Below are 18,343 nucleotides of genomic sequence, written 5' to 3' on the forward strand. Positions count from 1 at the left end.
GAAACATAATTTGAAAGTTTCATTCCTTATATTTTCTTTATGCTAATTTCATCGTGAATTTTGGATAACTTTAATTTTTTTCTGTCAAGTTTTGCCATCTCCAAAGGGCAAAAAAGGAAATTTAAATAATTAAACTTTCAAAGGGTGTCTCTTGTAAGTTTGCAGTTTTATACTTCTGAGGTTATTAAAGCTTAAAACTGCACTAAGCTTTTTGGGCCATCTTGTTATTTTAAGTCAGTTTGACTCCAAAGCCTGCATGACAGTATTGACACTGTGTTTGGGGGATGTGGGGATCTAGGATGTTGTATTGGGAAAAAGCTCTGGGAAAAAGGTATATGATAAATAGCATACAGTGACATTTCAGCTGTGTTCAACAGCCTGCTGAGAGGTAAAGCACACTTGGAGCAGAGGCCATATCAGGGGACACTGCGGACACACATGATTGTGTTCCCTTTCAGATTTCTTCACTGGGCTTTCCCTACCTTTTGGATGGAAAGAAGCAACGACACCCTCCCCTCCTGGGCTGAGCTGTCCCATCAAGGAGAGCCAGCTTGTACTCATCACTCCCATAATCGTTAGATCATATAATCCTCCCATCAGCTCTGTGATGAGAGTCTTGCCCTCTGCATTCCATAGATGAGGACATCAAAGCAGAGAGGAGTAATGGTTTACTCAAGGCCACTGTCAGGCTCACTAACCTCAGCCCAGTCCAGCCAAGGCTTCTCTGACCCCATTGTCCCAAGGGTGACCTCCCTGGCTGGTCAGTGTGGCTTTCCTAACAGAAGGCCTGAAGAAATGGTGGGCAGAGAGCTGCAGCAAGTGATTTGGGCTTCAGTGAAATTCTTGTTTGCCTGACGAGGGCAAGCCTGGGGAGTGTGGGGTGGCCCAGCCCACCCAGTCCCCAGACTTTGCCACCCACTGTCAAGGGTCTTCTCGATGGACCAGCTGTCCTTTGCCAGTGGTTTTCTCATTTTCCTGCCTGCCCTGTCATCTCCTAGCCCTGACGCCTGTAGGTATCCGCAGCTGGCCTTCTCCTCTCTGCTGCAGCCTGCCTTGGTCCTTGCCCATCTATGGCACCACCAGGCAGGAGCCGCAAAAGACTCTGGATCTACAGGGTCCCCAGTTCTGAGGGCAGGCCCAAGGCCCAAAGCACCCCAGCCTGCACAGGTCTCCACTGGTGCCCTTGGTGATGAGGAATGCAGGGGTCCAACACCTGGGCTGCTTCTCAGATTAATAATAATGGAAGGAAGGAAGGAAAGGAGAGAGGGGGAGGATGGATCAGAGGAGTCTCCCTATCGCAGGCCTCCCCACTCCTCTTCCAAAGTCCTCCCCAGGTCTCCCCAGCTCCTCCGAGCCTCCCTCCCTCAGTCCCTGGGTTGTCAAGGCTCACTCTGAGGTCAGGACCAGAGTGCAGTGTGGGCCAGGTTCAGTGTGAGGTCAGGGTCATGGCTCAGACTGGAGTGAGAGTCAGAGCTCAGGCTGGGGCAGAGGCTGAGGATCAATCAGAAACAGAACATGGTCCTCCAGCCCTTCCAGGGGGAGCCCACCCTGTCCTGTGGGGTCACAGATGCTGGCTCCTTCAGGAACCTTCCATCACACCCGCAGCTGGCTACTCTGACCATGCCATCCCCTGTTCCCCCTCTCCCTCCCCCCTGCTCTGGTGTCCAGGGTGACCAGAGCTGCCTCTGGGCAGGAAGCCAGCCCAGAAAGCCCAGGATATCCCTGAGCACCTGTCACCATGGCAACCTGCCTGCCATGCCATTCCCAACACCCCCAATCTGGGTCCAGTACAGTTTTTCAAATTCAGAACGTCAGAATGGGAAGGGCCTCCTAGATCAGCAGATTCCAGCCCCTCCCTTTTGTCCCAAATGAATAAACTGAGGCCGGAGTGGGGAAGGGAAGGTGGGACCTGTTGTTCAAGGACCTGACCCCATCCTGTCCTCCCTCCCACCCACTCCCGGCCCTGTGTCGGTCTCGGCCGGGTTAGGGGAGTGCGGAGTCTGGAGTGTGATCTCCGGAGAGGGGCGGGCCCTCCACCCAGAGTGGTGTGGGAGCGGGCAGCACGGGAACCAGACACCGACAATGAATAAATGATGCCCACTCGCAGCCTGCCTGAGACCAGATCGCCACCGCCGAGCGTCGGCTGGCCCGGGGGTTAGTCACCGAGCCAAGGCGGCCCGGCAGGCATCCCTCGGCTCCCCTTGACCTGCTGCCGAGCTGCGCGGAGCGCGCGAAGATGGCGGGGCAGCGGCTAGGCGCGGGGCCGCTCTGGGCGCTGGGCGGCGCCGCCCTGGGGGTTTGCCTCGCGGGGGTCGCCGGGCAGCTGGTGGAGGTGAGGCGGGGCGGCGCGGAGGGGCTCGGGGTGGCTGTCACCCTCCAGGCAGAGGGTTGGGGGGCGCCTTTCTGACCAGGAGCTGATTTTTCCCTTCCTCTTGCCCTAGAGGACCTGACTTAATGGGGAGACACAGCTCTATCCCAAGAGCTTCCAGGCTGTGGAGGAGACCCAGCCCCCAATCTTAGTGTCCTTGGTCGGATGGGAGGGCACACCCTCTGATTTCAGGAACATTATTCTGATGGGGGAGACTCACCCTGACCTTAGGGATTCCCGGTCTGATTGGAGATACAGCCAGGCATCAGCGAGTGTCTGATGGGGGACACTCAGCCGCTATTCTAATCTTTGGTCTAGTGAGGTCGAAGGTGGTGGGTGGGAGGCAGGAGGGTGAGGACATCCTTCCTAGAGCAGCCATGTGTTGAGTTAAGACTCCATGCTGCACACTAGGCCCTGGAGGGGAGGGGCAAGCAGGGCAGGGCCCAAGGACTCAGGGTCTCACTTGGTCCTGGTGATAACTGGGAGCTAGCAAACGTTTCTGAGCGGGCAAGAGTCATGAGTCCTGGTTTGGAAGGAGAATAAATCAGAAGAGGGCACACAGTTGGGAGAACTGTAAGGAGCTGCTAAGATCGCCCAGGAAGAGGTGAAGAGGACGGCTGGGGGGTTGGCCAGGAGCCTGGCTGGGGCCAGGGAGGGAAGGGTGGGGGCCATCTGCAGCCTCCTTGGCTGGCCCCTCTGTACCCCATTCCTGCTAAGCCAGGAAGGGGAGTCAAAGAGGCTGACCAGACCCAAAATTCTGGAGCATTAGGCTGGAGGGAGAAGGCCCAAGAGGCAGGACAAGGGAGGAGTGGGGTCAGAGCCTTGCAGGCAGTGGCAGAGTGGAGACAGCAGGGAAACAGAAGTGTAAGAGACAGCCAAGCACCCAGGAGAGCCCTCAAGGGGCAGGTGCTGGGGGACAAGATGGGAGAGGGAGAACAGGGCACTTGTTCCGTGGGGTCTGAGGGGACACAGCCCTGAACTGGTGGGTCTGAGGTACATGGAGACAGAGCCCTGCACCCCCTGTTCCTGCTGCTGACCAGGGGGTGTGATCAGAAGGCTGGACTGGAGTCAGATGTCAGCTCTAGTGTCCCTGTAAGGGGAGCCAGGCTGGCTTGAGCCCCATGGAGTGTACTTGGTCCCCTCACCAGCTGCCCTGAGGCCTCAGGCGCAGAAACTGAGCTGGTCTGGGTGTAGGAGAAGCCTGAGTGTGGGGGTCAACTCACTTCTGAGCCAAGGATTCTTCCCTCAGCCCCCAGGAAAACATCTTCTCCCAGCCCATCAAGGGAAACTGCATTTCAAGTCCATCTGCCTGCCATCTGCCTACAGCCTGAACGAGGCCCTGGCTGAGTCCAGGCGATCCAGGGAAGCACCAGAAAGATGAGCAGGGCTAGGGTCCATGGCACCACCCACCCCACCCACAGGCATCACCCTCCATCAGCCTGTGAGGTTCTGTTGGAGGCCAGGCCTCCAAGCTTGAGTTCAGACCCCTAGCAGTGCCCACAAGGAGATGCCCAACTGTTACCTATTTCCCTCTACCCAAGACCCCTATCAGGGTGTCTTGAACAAAGCTGGAACAAGAATGTGTAAGAAGTGAGCTCTTGGCTGCCCAGGCTCTGAATCTGAGATCTTTACCGTGGCCCTCAGAATCTTCCAGTTATACAACCCAACTGGGCCAACACACTGAGCCTTAGTTTCAGGGAACCCTGCCACTGCCCAGACCTTGGCCCTGACTCTACAGATGGGTGCCCAACCACATGCATGTGTATCCAACCGCACGTGCCCTATACCCACAGTGCCCAGCCCTAACCCCATATGCGTGCCCCAACCCCACACACATGGGCCAGACCCCACAGACATGTGTCTGAGCCCGCAAATGGGTCCAGGCCCCTGGGATGATGCTGAGGAAGGATATCTTGTCAGTTTTACCACTCAGGTTGTGTAGAGAGCTTCCCAGAGACTGCTGGAACCATCCCACTCAGATGGAGAAACCGAGGCCTAGAGAAAAGAAGTCTCCTACCCCAGTTTGCCTTGGTTAAGAGAAAAGAGCCAGGAATCATGTACCACTCCTGGGCACACAGATCCTCTGGGTTACCTGGGACAGGTTGCTGATCCTCTCCAAGTGTCCCCAATACATGCTGAAGGGTGGTGTCCATTAGATGAAGAAGTACCTGGCTTTTGGTAGGTGCCCCATCCATGCTTATGGACCAGAGGAAAGACTGGACAGATGGTTGAGCTGCGGGTTGCTTTTCCTTCCCAGAGAGCTGGAAGAGACTCCTCATGTCTGTCCTTATTTGGTTAATCAGGGGACAAGGCACTGCACAGATGCCCCAGGATCCCCTCTCCCTCCAAGTACTAACCCCCATCCACACCCCTCAGCCAAACTTGGTGACAGAGATAGGGTCATATCCCTCTCAGCCCCACAGGTCATGCATAGGTCTTGCTCCCACCCACCAGAGCAGGGCCATGTCCCCTCAGACTCCCAGGACAGGGTGGTGTCCTACTGGGAAGGTGGGAAGTGGCACGCTGTGCTCTGCTCACGATTGCTCCAGCCGTGCTTACAGCTTTTGGCCTCCAGGTGTCGCTACTGCATTTCAGACAAATTATCTAGACCCGTTTTGTGAGGATTCTCGCCTAGCCTTCTGGTCAGAGGCGGTGACTCAGGTAGGACAGGTGACTGCTGAGGCCACCTGGTGGGAGTCCTGGTCAAGTAACAGAGTCACAGAGCCCTGACTCCAGTTCCACACCCCACCCCACACTGGAGGTACGTGTGAACAAAGTCCCACAGGACAGGACTGGCCTTGTCTCTGGCCTTGGTCCTGAGACCCCATCTGCCAGTGTGGAGGAGCCCAGGGCCAGAGCAGGAGGAGAGAAGGGCCCTTGAACCTGACTGGGACAAGCCATCCACCTTTGCCCCTTGGGCTTTGGTTTCCTCAAGCATCAACCCTTGCACTCCAAGTTCCCAGCTCCATGGTTCTGGGGCTTTACCCTCTTCCCGTTCTAAATCTGGAACTTCCCAAGGTCTGAGGCATTGTTTATGAATGTCTAAGACACTTGATTCTAGGAGATTCTGAAATGTTTGGACTGAGTGAGTGCTTGCTGAGACCTGGGCCTCTCTCGGCCCCGTCCCAGCCCCTGGCCTCTGCCTGGCTCATTCCACTCTCTCCTGACCCACAGCCCAGCACGGCCCCACCCAAGCCCAAGCCGCCCCCGCTGACCAAGGAGACGGTGGTGTTCTGGGATATGCGCCTGTGGCACGTGGTGGGCATCTTCTCGCTCTTCGTGTTGTCCATCAGTGAGTAGCTGCTCCCCCCATCACCGCCCCCTGCCGCTGCCACAACACAGCGGGAGCCCGGCACCGCCTCCGCCTCATCACCCCTCCACGCCCCCGCTCCACCCCCAGGGGCTCAGAGCAGCAATTCCGGGCAGTGCAGGCAGGCCAGGCGCCCACAGGGGGCCCGCTGTGGTTTCTGGCACCTCCTGATCCACACAAAGTCCCTGTGGAGGGCTGACAGGCTGGTGGTGACCTGAAGTATTCTGCCCGACCGGCGATGCAGCCACACGGCAATTATGGTAATTACAGGAGACTCCACTGAACCAGGATGAAGACGTGTCATTTTTCCCTATCGTTGGCCTCCTCATGCTTTTTCTGCAGTTTGGCCAGCTTAAAACACCCACACCCAGGGGCCCCAGCAAGGCCACCCTTGGCTGCAGCTCAGCCCAAAGGCTCCCCAGACACCCAGCAAAAGTGGCTCCCAGGCTGCAAACCCTGCACTGTCAAATACCATTTCCCTGTAATGACTCACCTACCTCAGTCAAAAGCAGGAGACCCCCTTCTTCTCTTGGACCTGGGAGTTGCTTGATGCGAAGTCGCAACAGAAGCCGGTTTGGCATGCTCCCTTCAGTTGTCCTTCCAGAGTTGGGGTCTGGAGTTGGGGAAAAGGGGGCCGAGAAACGCCGACTGGATGGCAGAGGCCGCCAGGGTACACAGCAGAGTCTGACAGAGGTTCCTACAGGCCAAAGGGAGGAGTGGGGCACAGGCAGTAAAGAGAAAGAAAACATACTCCCCCAGCGAAGAGTTCATGGAGGAGGGGGTCCTCCAAGCTGTAGATCGGTAGGATGGATGAGTGGTTTTGTGTTAGGCAGCTGGAAAGGCATTACAGGCAGAGGTACAGTGTGGGCAGAGGTGCAAGGAAATGGCCTCCACACAGGTCTCAGATAACCCCCATAAGACGTTTACTGAGTGCACCCCGGTCAGGGGCTAAAGGAGCATTTAAGTTCTAGCTGGAGCTATCCTGGGGGCAGGGCTGATCACAAGGGCCCATCCAGATGCGGGGGCTCCAGGGGAGACAAGGACCTCTAATTTGCATGTGCTTCTCCTGGCACCAGAAGTGCCCTTCCACGCCCCCATGTCTTCCCGGCTGGAGTGGGAGCAAGAGCCTGCATTTTGTTCCTAGCCACGGCCAATGATCAGTCAGGCTTCTGAGTGGAGGCCCCACAGAAAAACAGCTGTGACTGCAGCCCCAGCTCAGGTGTCCAGAGAGGGGAATAACCCCCAGTACCAAGAGGCAGGGTTGGGGGAGGTATCTGCCCTGCAGGGGCCACAGGAGCAATCCAGGGTGCAGGTCCAAGGAGCAGCTCTGGGGCACCCCAAGAAGCAGGGATGAGGGCACCATGGGGCCTCAAGACACACAATGGTTTCTCCAGGGCTCTGCTTGGCCCTAGATGGTAGAAGTACCTGGGGCCACATAGGAAAGTTGCAGTGTCAGGCCCAAAAAGGCACTTGGACCTCAACCACACAGACTGACTTCCACTCCTAAACCCATTTCCTAGAGAAAGGTAAGGGATAGTCCCAAAGGCCTCTGAGCAACAGTTTAGCATTTGTTACCCTCTATGCAGGGCTCTAGGGAGTAGGGAACGCCATCTCCTGGGGAGGAAACATCTTTCCCACTTCCCTGTCTGCTTGGGCCTAGGTGGTACAGCTGTTTGTGGAGCATCACCCCCAGAACCTTGTGGAGAGAGCTGGAGTTGGATGGGGTACTTCTTCGGGGTCCCCTCCAGCCTGGGGACTCCTATCCCAAGCCTCTGCCTGGGCCTGGAACTCGATCCAAGGAACTTTGTTTCTCTCCTCTTTGAAGAGAAGCAAACAGGCCAGGCTGGGTGGGGCAGGCCTGGAGTGAGGGGCGGTGCTTGAGTCCTGCTCTGACTGCCAATAGCTGTGGCTGAGCTCCCTTTAAAGCCCAGGCCTCCATGGTCATGGTCCTGAGGAGGCACCTGGTGGGGTAGCTGGAAGAGGTGGTCCAAGCCAGTAGGGTGGAGGTCTAACCTTGGACCTCTGGCATACAGGGGTCTGGAGAGGACCAGAACCCAGGTTTTTGGGTAAGAAAGGCAGACCTACTGCTGAGACTCCTGCACAACTAACCCCCCACCATGTGTTCCTGGATGCTGTTGACACCCCATCCATTTATTCAGGAGTCCAGTCCTGTCCTCAGCCACAAAGGCTTTGAAACCATCTCATTCATTTGTTTTCTTTCTTTCTGTGAGTCTGGGGGAGACTCAGTGGGACCACAACATTGGCTGAAGGGGTTGCACAAGATGACCCCAAGGGGTGCTCCAGCCCAGGCCACATGGGTCTGATCTATCTTCCCCAAAATAGGCCTGACTTGTCCGCCTGGCCCTCCTGCCCCTAGGAGTCTGTCAGGAAGTTATGTCTGGTCATCTGATTTATAATAGGAAGCAGCTCCATCCCCTCCCCTGAGGCTGGGGCCAAGGTGGTCAGATTGTAGGGGCCTTAGAAAAATAAACTCAGTCCAGCCGGGTCCTGGCAGCCCTGCCCTGCCCATCCCTAGACAGGCCAGCTCCATGCCCTGGCCAGCGTGCGTGGGCACAGCTGCCCTGAGCCAGAAAACCACTCCTGGAATAACCCTGTCTAAGGTGAACGCGCCGGGGCAAGGTCTGTGCCCTCTTTCACGCTCTCACGGCCAGGAGCAGCCCTGGCTTGTCCTCAGGGAGGTTGAGGAGGATGCAGCCATGTCCTCCAGGGTCTGAGGTGCTCTCAGGAGCCTGGGGAGGAAAAACTAGGATGCACAGGAGCCCAGAGGCCTGGGTTAGAAGCACAGGACACCCTGCAGGAGGCTGTAGCTTGAGTCATGGTCCAGGCCACTGCCTGCCCTCCAGGACCCCTCAGTCTAGTCAGAAAGACCCACCAGAACCAGGACTGGTAACACAATATACGGGGCCAGTGCAAAATGAAATTGTGAGCCCCTCTGTTCAAAAATCATTAAGAATTTCAAGGAAGTGACAGCAGAATAACAAACCAAGCACAAGGCCCTCCTGAAAGTGGGCCTACTATGTGAAGCCAGCCCGGCTCAGGAAAGATATTTTGAAAATCCCAGAGCCCACAGGGGTTTTGTCAAAATGTGGAGCCTCCTGAGAGGGTCTCTTGGGTGGGACACACATAGGTAGATGGAGACAGGCCTGAAATTTGGGAACCAATCCTGGGGTGTCTGAGCTCTGGCCCTTGCCAAGCCTGCTCTGTTTCCCCGTAGTTATCACTCTTTGCTGTGTCTTCAACTGCCGCGTGCCACGGACCCGGAAGGAGATTGAAGCCCGGTACCTACAGCGAAAGGCAGCCAAGATGTACACGGACAAACTAGAGACTGTGCCACCCCTCAACGAGCTCACAGAAGTCCCTGGAGGTGAGCAGGCCTGGCCCCCAGCCCCACCACCCTCTGACTCTGCCACGCTGGCCAGTTCCTCCATCCTGCCACCCAGAGTTGCCCTATTCCTCCCCTCCACCTGGTTCAGGGAGGGGACCCAGCCCTGTTTTTGGAGACCAGAGCAAAGAAATGGGTCAGAGTGAGGCAGGGAAAACAAGGAGCTATTCTGCAGGTAGGAGAGGTTTGGAAGGAAGAAGGAATGAAGGGCTGGACTGGGAGGCTCTGGTGCAGGCCCTAGGACCCTGTCTCACTCCTGTTGCACCCTTTTTCCTCTGCTCCACAGATGATAAGAAGAAGAAGAAGAAGAAGGACAGTGTGGATACAGTGGCCATCAAGGTAGAGGAGGATGAGAAGAATGAGGCCAAGAAGTAGAAAGAAGAGAAATGAAGAGAGCTTCCTGGAGGTGGAGGCTGGGGCTAGCTGGCCCTGGGGCTCATAGTCCTGGCCAGAGTCCAGACATCTTAGACTCCAAGCTCATACATGGACCATAGAGGTTGCAGAACACCCTCTCCCTGCTCAGAGGGGGTTGCTGAGGCCCAGGACCCTGTCCTAGAGCCTACTGGGGCAAGGATATGACTTCACTAGGTGTGCTGCCTCCCAGCCTGGACTCCACTCCTGTCACCCCATCCAAGTGGCCACTCAGCAGAGGTGGTCTTGGGCCACTGTCCCTCTGTAGATCCAAAGTGGCCTCTACCCACCCATACATGCCTCTGTCCCCTCTTCTGCCAGGCACAGCAGTGGCTAAAGGGGTAATGGGATGTGGGTTTCCTTCTGGAAGGGGATGGCTGACCCGGATGGGCTAGATGTGAGGCCACACCAGGCTGGCCATGGGAGGGAGAGGGTCACTGGGGGAAGCAGGGGCAGCAGAAGGTTCTCGAACTTAGCTGGATAGCAGCTCTGGTGGTGAGGGGGCTGCCCCAAGCCTGGCAGGGGTTCTGTCCCAGGGCAGTGAGCAGAGGGAGACCAGAAGCAGAACGCCCAGCATAGCAGATCCCGAGCTCTAAGCAATGGGTACACTTGTCTTACACGCTGTGATGCAGCTGAGGCTGCTGGAGGGCCTAGCATGAGGCCCATGGCTCAGGGCTAGGGGCTGCAGGGGTGCAGAAGGCTGAGGCCAGTGGGCCAGAGAGAGAAGGGCCCCATCTTGGGAATCCAGGGAAAATTTGAGAAGCCAAGGGGGACTTCGGGTTTTTCTGCTGGCCCTTTCTAGGCTCAGCTGTGGTAGCAGGTGTCAGCGCCCCAGGAGATCACCGCAGGGGGCAGTTAGGGATTGAGGTAGCAACCAGCCTTCCACGTGCTGAATATAACAGCACAGAGCTTCCTCTTCCATTCTTAACAACGGTGCCTAAAAGAAGCACTGCTAGCCAGAAGGCGAAGGCTCAAACTTGACCTGGGGACTGAATCCTTGGGGAGGGGAGATGCAGAGAAGGGTTTCTAGATGGCAGCGAACATCAACTGAGGTACTCAGACCTGGGCCTGGAGACTAAGGAGACACCAGAGATTTCCGAGCCAGGGGGAGCTGCTGGCAAAGCCGACACTGCCTCTGCAGCCTGCAGAGATTTGTAAATAAAGCTGAGTGCCTTCTCATACCCGAGTGACCTGAGATGACCCCTCAGGATGCCCCATCCCTGGAGCATTTACGTGGAGGGTGATGCAGTGATCGATGATAGGTGGTGTAGGCCAGGCTGACGTTCCCTCTCCTGACTTTTCTCCCAGCCTGAATTCAGATGAGCTGGAGGGAGAGGTGGTGGCCAAGAGGCAGAGGGTCAGCTGCAGCCAGTGGGGCCTAGCCCTGAGGCAGGGCAGCAGGACCAGGGAGGAAGCTGCCTGCTCTCCACTTGCCTCTGCTCCACACCCTGGGTTTCAATAAGTGGGTGCTTGGGACACAGAGGAGTCAAACCTGGATTCTGATCTGGACCTGGACCATTATTACACAAGAAGAGGGAACCAGGCTGGCATGGGGTCTTACAGCCATGAGGGAGCAGAGAGATTACAGAAGGCCCTGCTGTGGAAGCTGAGTACTCACTGCGCCACCAAGTGGGAACCCTGACTCTGCCCTTGGGCTCCAGCCTATGGGCTTCTCATACATATGGCTGTGGCAAAGATCATTCTACTCATACAAGCCACAGCCCTCCTGTTGGCTGGGCAGCAGAAGCCCAGAGGAGCAGGAGCCACTATAAGTCAGAGAAGCAGCTGATAATGCCTGGGGTACGTCCAGGCCCGGGTTACATCTGCCCTGCCAGCTGCCTCCCTGACCTCTGACCTGGGCCTCCACTAGCCCTTTATGGACAGGCATGTCTGATGATGGTGGGGATAATATCTGATCCCAGTGGGCATCTGCCCCAGTCTCCAGACAGGGGACAGGGCTGGAAGGTCAAAGTCCACTACAGTGCTTCAGGGCAAAAACAGGGTTGCACCCTTATTCCCAGCCTCACATTGTGTCCTGGCAGCTCCAGCTTCAGCCTGACTCTCCATCATCTGACCCCAGTATCTAGGCCCTCCATCATCGGACCCCAATATCATCCCTACACACTCCCTCCACCTTCTGTGGTAGCCACCCTGAACCTTTGGATGGAGGCGGATCCTGGGGCTCTGTACTTTTCAGGATAAACTGCCCATCCCACCCCTGTCTGGTTCTCTCATCTCCCACTGGAGCAGGCCCAGGAAGGAGGAAGCATGGGGAAGAGAAACATTTAATTGAGCACCTAGTCTCTGCCCTGCCTTGTGGGGCTGTGAGAGCTGCACAGAGGGTGAGGAGGGGCCTGGGCAAGGGAGGGTGCACCCAGAGACAACGGCACGAGTGTCAGAGGACAGCGAGGAGGTTGAGGGGCAGCAGGAGTGCCAGGATCAGGGCCCTGGATGGGGCTGGCAGAGTCTGCCCATTGAGGAGTTCCCACTACTGGCAGGAGGAGATTTGTAGGTAGATGGGCAGGGCCTTGCTCTTCTTGCAGCCTGGGCCCCAGCTCACCATTCCCACCAGGTACCGTACGCTCTCCACAGGACAGGCCAAGGGCTCACCACTTATCTCTTGTGGGGAGGGGTGGGGGAAACAAAAAAAGGAGGCCAGATGTGGTCCAAGGGAGACTTAATCCAGCTCAGGAAGAAGCAGGGTGCCCTCACATCAGACCTTCCCTGCAGCCCCCGAGTGTCACATAGCTGAGGGGTGCCCTTGAGGTCCTGGCCCAGGAGACCTTCCTCAAAGGGCTCCACCTCCCATCTTTCTCTTGCCAGTTCTTCATCCTCCATCTCTTTAACACCCACCCTCCATCTTCCCACTACCTCCCATTCTTCTCCCTCATCTCCAACCTCCATCCCCTCTCCCCATCTCTCTCACCCCAACCTTCATCTCTTTCCTCCCAATCTCCATTCCTCATCAAATCTCCCCTCCCCCATCTTCCTATCTTCCCCCTCAGTCAGCCCTGCTCATCCCCATCCCCTTCCCCACCTCCCCGCAGGTCCTGGCTTCCCTGTGCCCCCAGCCCCATTCCTGGCCAGGTGCCCTTGGAGGCAAGTGAGCAAGGGGGAGAGATGCTCACATAGCAGAACTGTTCCTGTTGACGTCCTTTGCAGAAATCACCTGGGAGCTGATGATCTGAATCAGAGGGGATTTTGGAGAACCTGTGGTAGAGGCGTTCACACTCCGTGCTGTTTAGGATAGTGACTTCCTTCTCCTGGATGGTCCTGAACTGGGGCCACACACCTGTGGGACAGGGGCCCCCATTCAGGCTTGGCGGTTTCGCTCCTGCCCACTGCCGCCAGCTTTGTGTCCATCCTCCCTTTGTTCTTCGCCACTCCTCTGGCCTCTTCTTGCCACACAGCAGCTCTGGAGATCTCTCCAGGCATAGGCCACCCACCACTCCAGCTGATGCCTCCCAAGGGCCCCTTGACATAGAGACCTTGGGAGCAGGCTACCCATGATCTGGCCTTGTTGGACCTGGTCTCACATCCTGCAGAGTACTATCCATTGAGTCCATTCTGATCTCAGCATCTTGGCTCTTGTGTTCCTTCTATCCCCAAAACCTACCAGGCCCATCTAAGGTCCAAATCCTGCCTTTTCTTCAAGCTTTCCCCAAAGGCCTACTTCCTTCTCTAAGCTTCCCTAGACTCCCCTCCGTGGGTCTCAGGCACTCTTTACTCCCCTCCCTGCTCTCTCAATTGTATCTCTGTCCCTTGTCTGAGCTCCTAGGGGACAGGTGACTTCCAACCATTCCCAGCCATTCCTCAGATAGGCCATGGAAGGCATGACAAAAAGCCACCCCACCCTAGGCTGGAGACCCTGTGGGTGCTTTCAGGTAAGCTGGCTCTATGAGGCCACAGGGAAGGGCACCTCTCTTGTGGGAAAAGAATAGGGGTTCCCTGAAGGAAATGGACATTCCTGGGGCTCATAAGGAAATGGTCCCTTGGACGGCCCTGGGACAACACTCCTGCCCTTTGGGCTCCTAAATTGGGATGATGAGGGATTGAGGGCCACTCCTGGGGGAGGGAGCCATGAGTGGACCCTCAGTGACTCCCAGCTTCTGGGTGCAGATTGCCCTTAGCCAGCCACATGGGATCTTCCGGGGAGCCTTTTACAGACACAGAACCCTGCTCCTCTCACCTTGGCTGTTCTGCTTCAAGACATGGATGCCCTGGGATTGTGTGCAGACAGCAAGATACTACTCTGTGCCCCCTCGACCTTCAAGGAAGTCCTATTTACAACCCTGGCCTGGGCCTGAGGGTTCCAGGGCAATCTGGGTCCCCTAAGGCCTAAATGGCCATGATACATTCACTGCTGAGACCCTCAAAGGGAAAGAGACCTCAGAGGTGAGAGCCTGATGGGGGTGGGGATGGGGTCCCTGGGGGAGGTGTCTCAGAAGTATCTGCCCATGGTAGACCCTGGCCTGCACCCAGGTCCTCTCCCACACCACCCACCCTGCTGTGGGGAGGCTCCGACTTACCATCAACCCTGGGGAGTCCCCAGCCTGTCACAGTGCAGAAGGCGTGGTCCTTTAGCGCATAGTCCAAGCCAGGCAGGCAGATGGGCCAGACATACTTGTTGTACTTGAGTGGCCGCTCAAGCTTAAGGAGGGCAATGTCATTGGCCCGGCCGACCCCGGACCAGTACCGATGGCACCGATAATGGCTGTTCACGATGACATGCTGTGCCAGGATGTCGACAGTAGACTTGGATATCTGGTCAACCCATGGACTCCCCACCCACACTGAATAGGTAACATCACTCCTAGGGGAACAGCAAGGAGAGTCCTCCATCAGCTCCAAGAACCCCACCCCAGACTGCACCCCCTACCCTCCACCACACTGTTGCACCCTGAGCAAATCCAGGTAGGCCACCCACCTGCTTCAAGCCCCAGAGCCCACTCCTCACAACAGATGTGAATGGGGCCCTGCACACACACTGTGTGGTCCAGTCCTCACAACAACCCGTCATTTTATGGAGAGGGAAAATGGGGCTCAAGTGACTGACTCAAGGCTACACAACTAAGAAGTGTGGAGCTGGGACGTGGACCCAGTTTTCTCTGGCTCCAAACTCTGGACTCTGTCCAGCATCCCATGCTGGGCCCTGGAAGTGACAGAGACCTTGTGCAAGCAGCGCTGCCTTGCCCTCCAGCCTACTTTCTCAGCGTGTCCCTTAGGCTTGGAGCTCGCTTCTCCACTGGTCAGCCCTCATGGCCAGATGTGACCCTCAGGCCGCTCCCTGGCCCCAGAACATGGGCATGCCCACTCTCTCATTCCCACCCTGACCAGACTCCCCTGTGAGCATCTGTCTTCTTGTCTGTCTTCCCCAGCAACCTGAGAGGAGTGGTGCAGCCCTTTTCTGCCCCCAGTGCCCAGGCCAGGCCTGGCTTCAAAGAGTGCCAAGGCTGTTGGCTGAATGAAGGAAGGAATGAGTAAGTGAAACAAAGGGTGTGGAGCAGAAGAATTAGGACATTCTTTCTGCGGATAGGAGGAAGGAGGCCTAGGCAGTGGCTGCAAGCCTCCGTTTCCTATCTATGGAATGACTGCACAGGACTGGAGGGGGCCAGGTGAGGGGAGGAAACCCCCAGCTCCCAGGAAGGAATCTGCAGGACTCATCCCCCACCTGCTCAGAGCTAGGGTGAGGTGGGGCTAGGACTATGGTGTCTGCCACTGATGGGCCAGCTGGCAAGATGACTGGGGCCCTGGTGGCTCCAATGACTTTCCACCCATCCATCTAGGCCCCGACTCACTGGATCATGCAGTGGGCCACGGTCAGCACCCACTCGGAGGCAATGAGGGTGCCTGCACAGATATGTGCCATTGGCCCGCACACTGACCATCCATGGTCACCGCCGAGCCATGGCCTCCGGATCCCTGAGGGTGGTGTCCCGCTCATAGGAGAAGCCACAGGCTAAGGAGGAAAACGAAAGGAGCCTGATAACGAATGGGCCCTTCCAGCCACATCCCACAGCACCTCTCCCTCCTCCTCCCCTCAGCCTGATCTCCCACCTCTCTAGCTGGCCTGCACCCATCCAATGATTCTCCTTCTTCATTGGTCATCACATAATGATGTTGTTCACATGAGGACTGGGGTCTCCAGCCTCAGAAGGGCCTCAGCACTCCCCAGGTATCCCTCTCTCTGGTCCCACAGCTTAGGCCCCAGGGCGTTCCCAGCTGACCAGCCTGGTGCGCCACTAGCTCCTTTGTCCTGGTCAAGCAGACATCAGCTCTGGCCAGGCTCTTCACAAACCCATCTGTGTTTCCATCTGGTTCCCTTACTTCAGCCAAGGAAGACCCCTCCCCCTCCTCTAGGATCCTTCTCCTGTGATTCAGTGAGAGAAAGGCAGGTGACCTAAGAGAAAAATGGGTAGTGTGCATGAACACATACATCTGAGGACGAAACCCCAATAGCAAACAAACGCAGAAGCTCTTCAGCCCCATTAGCCCTCAGGGAAGTGTGGACTTAAGTCACAGTGAGGTTCTGCTCACCACCACCTGCCAGGCAAAACTAAATGTCCCTGATAACAAGTGTTGGTGAGGAGCAGGGCCCCAGGCTGCTCACTCACTGCTGGAGGGAAGGTCAATGGGTGCAGCCACCCTGGAAAAGCTTTTACAGAAAAAGTTCTTTAAACTGAAGATGCACATATCCAACACCACAGCAGTCCCGCTCCTACGTGTTCCAAGTGGACTAGAGGACCGTGAGATCAATGTAAGTGGGCTGTCACCAGCGGCTGCAAAGGCTAACGCAGGAGAGGTGCAGCTGGGTCCTGTGCGTGACTTCCTGTGACAGTTAAATTCTGTGCACTCAGTTCCAGGATGAGAAGTACTTCTTATGTGGGTCTTACTTCAACATGCTTGGAAGCCACTGATGGAGAGAATGCCTTGTGGGTGTGCCCCGAGACACACAAGGGAAGGCTCCCTGAAAGCCATGCTGGAGACCCCCTAAGGCCTTGGCTGGGAGCCTGGATCAGGGTCTGGGCCGGATGGAGAGGTGCTGTCCCCATAGACCGTTCAGGGAGGCAGGACGTGAGCACACCCCAGGCTCCCCCCACCTTCCTTGCCTCCTACCTCAACAGCATGGGAGGCCTGGCCCACAATAGGTGCTCAATAAGCACTGGTAAAAGGAAGGTCCCCTCTCACTCTCCGTGCCCCTTCTTCCGCTGTCCCTTAAGGTCCTCAAGGCTGCTTGGGCACCCTCCTCCCAGTACTCACGGGAAAGGAACTCATCCTCGTCGGCTTTAGAAGCAGAGTACTGCAGGGTCCTGGGCGGCTGGCTAGTGGCAGCCTGCCGGGGGAAGCGACGTCCGCCTGAGGGACAGGTGGCACTGGGGGCACAGGGGGCGTCAAGGTCGGCGGGGGCATCCGTGGACAGTGCCCCCGGCACTTTGCCAGCGCCCAAGCAACCTGTGGAAGGACGCAGAGGATCAGAGGTGGAGGCCAGGCCTGTGGGGGGGGGGGGCGGCACCCGCGGGCCGCAGCAGCAGCAGCAGCAGTAACAGCAGTAGCATCAGCAGGAGCCCGGCGTGGGCAAGGGCGGACGTTCGGGGGCTGCGGGGGACTGCGCCAGCCGGCCAGCGCCCCACATCCCCAAGAAGCAGCGAATAAGCCTCGGCGCTCCTCTTGCGATGCCGCTCCTGGGGCTCGCCCCACGACGGCGCCCCCAATTGGCAGCCAGCGGCAGCTTCTTTGGTGTGGGGGGCGCAGGCACTCCCGACCCCGTCCGCGCGGCGCCCCACACTGGCCCCCCCGCGATGGTGCTCCTGGTGTCCCAGCCGCCCTCTGTCTGGCTTGCTGGTGCTCAGGACTGCCTGGCTTCTGGCCACGCCTCTGCCCTCCTGGGACCCCGTGTCTCCCAGTCGGCCTGGCCCAGCAGTTTCCTGGAGTCCCTTAACCTCACCTCGGCCGGTTCTTGCACCTCCTCCTCCGGCAGCCCACTTCCATCCCTACCCGGTGAGATGAAGGCCCAACCCCTGGGGCTGGCATCCGGGATTTCCAAGCCGTCCCACCTGCCCTCCAGCCTGGTAATTACGGTGGGGCCTTGCCCCAGGGCACTGAAATTAAGCAGATTAAAATGTTTTCAATAATAATTTTTCAAGAGTGCATAATTTTAAGCACTGTCGCCATTCAGCAAATGCCCTTCCCTTACAGATCCATCTGCTTATTAGAAAGATGACACAGGTGAGGTTTCCATAAACAGAGAAAGAGGGATAGTAACCATTGGGCCCTTCTGGAGCAGAAGGCCACTTGGTATGTTGGAATTTGGGGAACATTTTGATGGCTCAGTGACACAGATGGATAATACAATTAAAAAGTAGTCTGGGGAAATCCTATGAGAAGCTTTGGTTCAAAGCTGTTGGAAAATTCTAGCCTAATAAAAGATAAGGTGAAAGTTAAATCAAGCCAGGACAGTCTAACATTTGCCAGGTCCTGCTGTCTTGGGAGAGACAATAGGGCTGGCCATTCAGTACTCCAATCTCCTGCAAACCACACCTACTACACTCTGGACCCCAAGGGCAAGGGTAGCTGGCCACTGTGAACCTGAGGCCTACCAGGTCTGAGGGGGTGCCCATGCTACCTTCCACAAGGGTGGCAGAGCTATGCCCTCTCAGTCTGGCTAGCTTGCGCCTGTCCTTCCTCTTCAGAGTATGATGGAGGTGACTAAGGCAGCTCAGGAGCTCAGGGTGCCGTCACCTCACACAGTCACCTAAGCAGGCACTCTGCCTTGCCCCCCTCCCTGCCCCCCATCATCACCCATCCCTGCCAGGGAGAGAGGAGGAACCAGTCAGTTTCTGTAGACTCCTAG

General features: G+C 56.9%; 2 protein-coding genes across 3 annotated transcripts; one reads left to right on the forward strand and one right to left on the reverse strand.

The window, feature by feature from the left end:
• Positions 1-1,971: 1,971 nt before the first annotated feature.
• Positions 1,972-9,710, forward strand: TMIE (transmembrane inner ear). 2 transcript variants are annotated; one of them, XM_029244525.1, is made up of 4 exons: positions 1,972-2,332; positions 5,543-5,660; positions 8,914-9,063; positions 9,368-9,710. In XM_029244525.1, the coding sequence occupies exons 1-4, from the start codon at positions 2,237-2,239 to the stop codon at positions 9,454-9,456; spliced, it is 453 nt and encodes a 150-aa protein (XP_029100358.1). In that variant the 5' UTR covers positions 1,972-2,236; the 3' UTR covers positions 9,457-9,710. The 2 variants fall into 2 exon arrangements, with proteins under 2 accessions (XP_029100358.1, XP_029100357.1); XM_029244524.1 differs by lacking the exon at positions 1,972-2,332 and having other exon boundaries at positions 5,233-5,660.
• PRSS50 (serine protease 50) lies at positions 5,778-16,774 on the reverse strand. Its single transcript, XM_029244523.1, has 6 exons — positions 16,753-16,774; positions 15,550-15,892; positions 15,291-15,451; positions 14,022-14,305; positions 12,621-12,784; positions 5,778-6,291 (listed from the first exon to the last, which is right to left on the reverse strand). The coding sequence occupies exons 2-6, from the start codon at positions 15,598-15,600 to the stop codon at positions 6,181-6,183; spliced, it is 771 nt and encodes a 256-aa protein (XP_029100356.1). The 5' UTR covers positions 15,601-15,892; positions 16,753-16,774; the 3' UTR covers positions 5,778-6,180.
• Between the last annotated feature and the right edge of the window lie 1,569 nt (positions 16,775-18,343).

Source organism: Monodon monoceros, unplaced genomic scaffold (assembly GCF_005190385.1).
Source record: "Monodon monoceros isolate NGI ecotype Baffin Bay Population unplaced genomic scaffold, NGI_Narwhal_1 Super_Scaffold_3, whole genome shotgun sequence".
NCBI lineage: Eukaryota > Metazoa > Chordata > Mammalia > Artiodactyla > Monodontidae > Monodon > Monodon monoceros.